The 8,651-nt window shown below is 32.5% G+C and overlaps 1 protein-coding gene across 1 annotated transcript; it reads right to left on the bottom strand.

Annotated features, from left to right (window-relative positions):
• Positions 1-3,141: 3,141 nt before the first annotated feature.
• On the bottom strand, positions 3,142-4,621 carry LOC114741659 (TMV resistance protein N-like). The gene is made up of 2 exons (XM_028929913.1): positions 4,140-4,621; positions 3,142-3,973 (listed from the first exon to the last, which is right to left on the bottom strand). Exons 1-2 carry the CDS (start codon positions 4,619-4,621, stop codon positions 3,142-3,144), a joined length of 1,314 nt encoding a protein of 437 aa, XP_028785746.1.
• Between the last annotated feature and the right edge of the window lie 4,030 nt (positions 4,622-8,651).

Below are 8,651 nucleotides of genomic sequence, written 5' to 3'. Positions count from 1 at the left end.
AGTGATCGAACCATTCTGGGATGCTTCCCCCTGGGACACAAAGATATGCTTGATAGAACCTAAAAAGAAGTTGATAGTTGGTGGGTATTACAGATGCAAGTAATTCCTGTGAGTCAAAAAGAAATGAAATCGTGTGTGTGTGTGTGTGTGTGTGTGTGTGTGTGTGTGTTGTGTGTGTGTGGTGTGTGTGTAACTCTTTGGATGTGAATATCAGGAAACAGGAGATAGAAATTGACCTTACCCAACAACAACTTTTTGGACTCTATACTCAATGACACACAAGCTGCTGCCGTCAACTGTTTTATGCTAGGTGGAACCTTTTCCACTTCTATTAGATGCTGGCATTTATCTAGCTTAAGTTGAATCAAATTTTGACAATCTTCTATGCATGCGGGCAAAATTGTGAAATCACTACCTGTCAAGTCCAAAATATGAACATTGGAGAATGAAGAAAGATAAATCTTAAGGTTCTCATTGGATATGTTGCATATTGTTAGCCCGAGATATCTTATCTTTGGACATATTATTGACTCCACTTCCATAAGCAACTCTTCGCATCCTTGAATATCTATAAGTCCAAGATTTGGCAACAAAAAAGTGCTACTTGGTAGCCTCAATGACCTGATTCCCTTGCCCGTAGCGTCATTTCTGATCCGTATCGTACTAAGTTGAGTAAGATTTTCAACTGATGGAGGCAATTGATCTATACCAGTTCCAACCAAAGACAACTGTGGTATTTCTATTTCCCTAGTCATTATATCTGGGAAGTATTTCAGATTCGAGCAATTCACGAGACCCAACAAGTGGAGTGATGGTGTATTCATTTCACTTGGAAAAGTCATAAGTTGGACGCAGTCACATACATATAAGGTTTCAAGTTTGGCTGATTGTCCAACTGAATTATCAATTTCCATCAAGTTTTTGCAATCACGAAGCTGTAACTCCTTTAAACTTGAGAGGCCAGATAAATCAGGTATGCGCCTAATATACTGGCACCCTTCGAAGTTCAAAACAGTCATATTGGTATTCCGCATTATCTGCAATAATCAAAACCATTCAAAAAGTCTAATTAAACAAATGATCAAATACAACCTAGCAAACTAAAATAAATACACATATATAGCTTGCCTTACTAATTGTTTCCATTGAATTGAAACAACTATCTCTCACATCGAATTCAATAATATCCATGGGACGAAAACCGCGTGGCAATCTTGATGAAGGATATCCTCTCCATCTCAATACTGCTAAACTATTAGGGAGATATTTGGGGCCTTGCGAAAATTTTGTATTCTCAAGAATAAGAATTTTGAGACTGTTCATACTCTCGAAGGCTTTGCCATTCCAATCTATTTTTATGCATTCAGACCCTTCAACTTGAATTATGATAACAACTTCATTTGTGCCCTTTTAAACCAAACATGAAAGAAAATAAAATTAGTAGTTTGATATATGTATTAATAGTAAATGGGGAAAAAATCACATATTCGAAGCTACTGAAACGTTAAAGGTGCTCATGCTATAGTTATATGAATTAAAAAAAAATATTGATAAACATATCATAAAACAAAACGATGAAAAAATGTTTTCCTAATCGAAATCAACACCACCCGATTAACAGCAGATTGCAAACGACGCAATGCAAATTGATCTAGCCATGGAATATAATATTGATTAAGTCTTTTTTATAGTATATTAAAATATTCTTCTTGTCTATATACCAGTCATTGAGTTTAAGTATATGCATTCAGTGCTTTAAAATTAATGTAAGGGGCAAACACCCTATTTCCTCCTAACAGGATTCTATGAACAAATACAAGGGTAAGATAAAGGATATCCGAATAATCATTTCACACTTTAAAATTGCTAAAAGATATTTGGAAGATTTCTCCAAAAAAAAAAAATTAAGGAATGTTGAGAATTTTCATAATCTTAAGGGCTTCCTCCATCACAATATATTTTAGGAAAAAACTTAGATATTTAAAGTTGTTTAGTTTATCTCATTAATTAAAACAAGTAGTTTTACAAATTTTGAATTGACAGTTTTGATTACAAAATTAATAAAACAATTCTTTTCAACTTGATTGGACAAAAATATCATAAATATTTTACTTTATGGATTCTGAAAAATTGTCTTCCCATTATGATGCTAACTTCGATTCATTTTCTTCCCCATAAGCCATAAATACAAACGAAAATTTTCAATCATTATAGAAAAGTAGTCATAATGAAGAATGAAGCAGCAACACAGAACCAGCAAACGAATTCTTTAAAAAAACGAATTCATGCATAACTAGTAGCTATACGTCATTTCAATTTTTATTTATTTATTTATTTTGGTTACTCTGAATTAGACCAATTGTCGTATTTTAAAACAATATTTCAGGAATAATTTTTCAGTATAATTTCAATTAGGGTGGGTTTCATCGCATAGATGATAGCATGCGAACAGATACAAACTCCCTATAACTCTTTATCAGTTAGAGTGACGATTGTTTTGCGCTTATGTTTTAGCCAATAAATATTAAATCATAAAGTAAATATTGACAACATAAAATACCATAAAAATAGAGAAAAATCCTAATTCGAAGTCAAAACTAAGCAATAACAAACACAACAAATCAAACTTCAGAAATCAATCTAGTCAAGCCTTGGGTTAGTCTCATTGAAGTTCCTTTCATCCGGCCCCATCGTGTTTTGAATTCTAGCTAATTAAGCATTATCTTTCCATAACATAATCAAATAAATATAAATCTCAACAATTGTAATGCCACCAAGAAATCATGGGGGGAAAATTAAAATTATGAGGCAAACTAAGAGAAAGTAGATAATTCCAATTAAAGTTAGACTTACTTCACTTCTCCCCAAGACACGAAGGATATCCTTACTTGACCATAACCTACTGCGTTTTCCTGGATCTTTTGGTGATTCTTGACAGACAATCTCTTTTCCCATATTTTGTACTAGATCATGTATTTTAATACAATCTTGCATAAAAAAATTTGTCTCGATCTTTAATAGGCATTTGTTTACCAACACTGCAATATGATAATCTGGATCAAAATCATGAACACTTGCCACCATCTTTTTGACAAATTCCAATTCACTCCCTTGGTAGAAGCAAGCAATATCAAGAAAAACTTATTTTTCAAGTTGTTGTAAGCCGTCGTAGCTTACTCTTAATATTTGCTGAATCTTATCATGAGGGATTCTTTTACATCCATCTAACATAGATTCCCACTCCCTTAACTTCTTACCATACAAGTCAGCGCCTATTAATTCAAGGGCTAAGGGAAGACCGTTGACATAACTTATCACTTGATTCACAACTTCCCGATATCTTGGATCATCAACTTGCATACTTTTAAAGGCCTTCCAACTTAACAATTCAAGAGATTCTTCATAATTTAATCCCTCCATCTCATATATTCTTCCAACCCCATGACTCTTGAGTAATTGTAAATCCCTTGTTGTTATAATGATCCTACTCCCCAAACCAAACCAATCACATGTCCCAGCTAACTTTTTTAATTGCTTTTGTTCATCCACATTATCAAGAATCAAAAGAACTTTCTTATCTTTGAGTGTTCGTTTTATTAGCTCAACTCCTTGATTAATCTCTTCAATTTCTATTTTCTCCCCTAAAATTTTTGAAAGCATTCTGGCTTGCTCTTGTTCTAGGCCATGTTTTCTAGATCCTCCTCCGATATCATCGAGAAAGCACAAGTAATCAAAATTATCAGCAATGGCATTACACACAGCACGTGCTATTGTTGTTTTACCCATTCCACCGGTTCCATAAATTCCTATCATGATGACCTCATCATTTGACCCAAGTTTCAATAGAGAATTTATTTTTTCCACACGAAAATTCAAACCAACTGGATATTCGGCAACATCAAGGGGGACCCTGCTGATTATCCTAAAGATCTGGTTCACAACATCTTCAACTAGTACATGTTCATAATCTTTCCTGGAAAAGCAAACAGATAAATTTCACTTAATTCTGATTAAATCCGTCCAATTCATTTTTCATATACATGCATAATAATTGTAATAATATCATGCTAATCTAACCATAGGATTTACCAAGGTAAAGTTTTTAATTAGAAGGAAAAAAATTAGAAGTTGGGAATAACCTTGGATCATATGATAAGCCTTTAAGGTTAGCTACTTCACGTAGTGCGTGCTTCCAACTTTTCATCTTTTCTTCATCAGCCTTTGAGTTTTGTTCATGTGTAACTAGTGCTTCTCCATATTTCCTTCTTTGATGTCGTACTTCAGAAGGCTCCACATCATAAAAAATTGGCCAAACTAGTTGACCATTTTCCTTGATACATTGATGGATTTGGACTAGTTCATTTAGGCAAAATGTTGAGGAAGCATACTGCTTAGAAAATACAATAATGGCCATTCTAGATTCCTGAATTGCTTTGAGAAGCGTTGGTGTAATTTCATCTCCTATTCTTATTTCCTTGTCATCAAAGAAGGTGCGAACCCCCTTTCGATTGAGTTCTTTATATAAAGTTCCTGTGAAACCATAACGAGTATCTTCGCCTCTAAAATTGAGGAAGACATCGTAAGTCCATTGGTAATCTATCAAATTTGCTCGCCTTGTCATTATTATAGCTTGCACTGGAAGATGGAAATGAAGATGTGAGAGTAAATTTAGATTGAAAAATTATCAAGTGTGATGATAATACAGACAAACACCATTTAAAAGAGGAAAATGAAGAGGATCTGACTGACTTCATCGTGAAAACAATAAATGTTGCCAATAACTAAGCAAGTAGTATTGTATCCTAAAAGAAGATGGCGCAGACAAAAAAGGAAGATGAAAGTTGCTTGCTTTTTGTCCGTCTCAAACAGAAAATGAAAAGATCGACGACCAGAACAAAGGAATTGGGTTGACTTATATTATGGCTTTCGTTAATATGATTTGTATCATTTGAACTTTATTTTATTCATCATATGATACTGCATGTAGTATTTAAATAGAAAAAGTCTGTCTAATTAAAAATAAAAAAGCTATTTGGTTTCATCAGCTTTCGAAATCGACACAAATTTTAAAAAAATCAAAATACAACAAAAAAAAGAAGGGATAATTTTAGACATTGACTTTTGTTTATACGCCCAGCTAGCTTCGTCAGATCCCTTCAGATGCTGAAGTCAAACATGCAGTTTATTTTCTAATAAAACTATAATATAAAAATAAATAATTATAGTGGATATATCGATAGACGGTAATGGAAGAGCCAAACAAAAAGGAGTAAACATTAACAAACTGTCAATTTAGTAACATGGGATTTCCCATGCGCGTTAGAAATAACAAATGATGGTTCTGATCCACAAACCCCACATAGACCAAATTTTGCATAATACCTAAAGACTGGAGACTCTTGGCAAGGTGACCCACTCATAGTTTTTCTTTGTTCCCAAAGATCCACAGAATCCTGACCCCCTAAGCAATATAATCGTCGAAGCCTATCTAAGACTCACATAGTATGTTTAGGTTCTAAGTAGATGACGCTGTATTCTTGGCTTAATGGTGGGAAACAGGAGTAACACTTAATTCCTTTTCCTGAAGAGATTCAACCCATATGAGATCCATCCCCAACAATTTTGGAGCCGCGCCGTACTAGAATTAACCCAAATAGAACAAGAATGGATCAAGATCTCGGTTTATACATGAGTATTTGGATCCAATTCCTGTGTAAACTCAATCGATTGAAAGATGGAAACAAAACAGTAGTTGCGAAACCCAACACCGATATAGCAAACTCGTATTAGAGTGAAAAGGACAAGAATATGAAAGAAGAGACCGGAATTAATCACCAGATCGGAGGCAGAGGGCGATGAAGCAGAAAAATGCTAGAAAATGTCAAAATACATGGTCTGCGTTAATTACGTTGGATGAGAGTTGTAGAAATCTTTACTCTTCCAGACGTTTTTGCAGCTCTGATTTGTTCGGCGTCTCGTCCTTCGCTCCAGCTAGCGTACCTCAGCCAAAATAGCTAGAAGTCTTCCTTGTTGACTCAAAGTCAAGTATGTTGATTAGTAAAGTAAAAAGCTAAATGGTCAGAGAATTTCTAGGAAGATCCCAGAAGTACAACCGTAACATCACCTTCCTAATCTTTAAAGGCTTAAATTAAACATCCTGATGTTTTGTATTTTGAATTTCAACAACCATACTGTTAAAATTAAAATTACCGTTAAAGTTAATGGTTTTAAATACAACATTTCCCAAATTAATTTAATTTAATCCTAAATATAAAACCCAATTATCATATAATAGTTTCCAATGTAAATGATTACAAGTATATGTCAGTAAACTAATACAAATTTCTTGCAATATAATAGCTCTGACTTTATTAATTTTCTTGATTTCTAAATATTCAGGCACCAATTCAGATTACAGACAAAATCACATGATAAAAGAGGAGGAAAAAAATAAAGCTACCAAAAAATTTCAGTTCCTCACTTCCCAAACCCCACAGTAGCGCGGTGAGAAAGGAGGACCTTGAAATTTCCTCCCTGTTTCGTCTCGTTGAAAATAGATGGAAATGATTTCTTTTCAATTATTCTTCTCCTTTCTTTGCATCTTCTTTTTCTTACAAGACGGGAAAGATGGATGAAGAGAACGAAGCAATTAGTTGACTTATATTATGACTTTTGCCAGTATTATTTGTACGTACTTCTTCACTCCTTCAGTTCTAAATATAAAATTTATTTTGTTGTGTGATTTACAAGTTCATATTATATTTGGCTTGGTCACAATTAACCACTCATTTACGTTATAATTTCTTTCATGCCAACAACAACTTGTGCGCAGAATCAATTTCTTTCTCGTCCATCAATTTTCGAATGTTAATATATTAGCTAAGCTTTCTAACATCAATTTAAACCAAAGGAAATCAACAACAAATTTTAAAATCCGCATTATTTCTCTTGTAATATTTTAAAAAAACATGACAAAAATGCCTGCTCAGATAATCTTCCTCCTTTGATCACTTGGGCAGTTAATTTCACCAAAGTTTCCTCCTATTTCAAGCGTTCATCTTCTCACTTCCCAAACTCCACGACAGCTCAGAATGAAAGAAGGACCCTCAAACTTTCTTCCTACTTTCGTTTCCTTGAAGTAGACGGAAATGATGGAAGGTATCCGATGCTTTATCTTTTCAACTTCCCTTTTCGTTTGTTGCATCTTTTCATTACAAGATGGGCCTTCACAAAGAATGATGGAGAGTGCTTGCTTTTTGTTTTTTGAGTATAAATTCTGTATTTCATTAATAATCGGCAAACATTACAACCAACTAAGCCCTTGGTCAAAATCCAACCCGTAATAAAATTGGAGGTTGATCAAGAATACAAAAAGAGCCTTTAATATGATAGAAAATAAGACAGCCTAAACTTAAGTTTTTTGAAGAAAATCCAGTTTGATAGTGTGAGTATAAAGTAGCATGTCATATTCTAAAAAGATATTTTGCAGTTCATCTAACACCCTGAAATATTTTTCAAGATGCTTCTGGTATCCTGAAAATACTGAAAATATACTTTACGGTACTTGATGCACATTGATATGAACTTTTTTATGAAGTTAACAGCAAGTTTAAAATTCCTCCTCAAAAAAATACTTCCTAAAAAAATTAATACTTTAATGGTAAACTTGCACAACAAAATACTTTATGATGCTAAATGTATTTAGAAAAATATTTCAGAGTGTTAGATAAATAACAAAATATTTTAGAGTATTGGATACACTTAGACAAATAATTCAAGACGCTGGATGCATTTTAATCCAATAATTTTTTCAAGTTTTGTAGTTTTCACAGTGTTTTTTTTTTAAAAAAATTTTCATGTGAATTCAATACGGAGAACTTGGTAGGTTGAAGCAAGACATGTATCAAAGCTTAACAAATATTTTCAGATATATTAACGTATCCCCCATCATCAGTAAAATTCTCATTTTTGATAATAGAGTGAAACAAATATTATAACAACCCCATTGATATCCGTTCAATTACTTATTTTCGAAATATATGATTAAATTTTTAATGGCTACTACAGTAGAAAAGAGTCAACTCAAAAGTTTTATATAATAACTATGATAGAATGAACAAATCATACAATTAAAAATTATCATAATTATAAAAGACTTTGTTAATCATTTTGAAAAGTCAACTATGGTAGGAAAAAAGCAAAATCAATCTAATAGAAGTTTACCATACTTATTAAAAATTCATATTCATAATAAAACAATAATCACTTTTCCATAATAGCAAAACAGTTACCATAATAAGAAGTAACCCAAACAACTGATTATCATGTATATATTATTTATTTTTTTAACTTTATATATATGTTTTCATTAAGATTAAGATTTACAATTATGTCATTAAAATTTAATTTTATTTTGAATAAATTTCTCTTACTCAAATAATAACATGATAATTTCAATTACTATTAATTAATCGCATTCAAATATAACTTAAATCCTAAAATTAAAAGTAGGATGTTATAGATATAACTGAAAAACATGCTGCATTATTTAATTGGATTAATGGAGCAGTATAATTAAGAATAAGCATTATAAGAAATCCATTTAATGAAGGTTGGTGTGACTGAAAAAGATATAATTCACCATATTACAT

The sequence above is a fragment of the Neltuma alba genome, unplaced genomic scaffold, assembly GCF_004799145.2.
Source record: "Neltuma alba isolate B1F8T4 unplaced genomic scaffold, ASM479914v2 tig00003455_pilon, whole genome shotgun sequence".
NCBI classification, from domain to species: domain Eukaryota; kingdom Viridiplantae; phylum Streptophyta; class Magnoliopsida; order Fabales; family Fabaceae; genus Neltuma; species Neltuma alba.
Note: the sequence above shows the minus strand (reverse complement) of the source record. Positions and strands in the feature narration are given on the sequence as shown.

Coding starts and splice junctions, on each gene's coding strand:
- LOC114741659 (XM_028929913.1), bottom strand. CDS start 4,621: ATGACAAGGCGAGCAAATTTGATAGATTACCAATGGACTTACGATGTC. Junction 3,974..4,139: donor GGCTTATCATATGATCCAAG/GTTATTCCCAAC, acceptor TTGCTTTTCCAG/GAAAGATTATGAACATGTAC.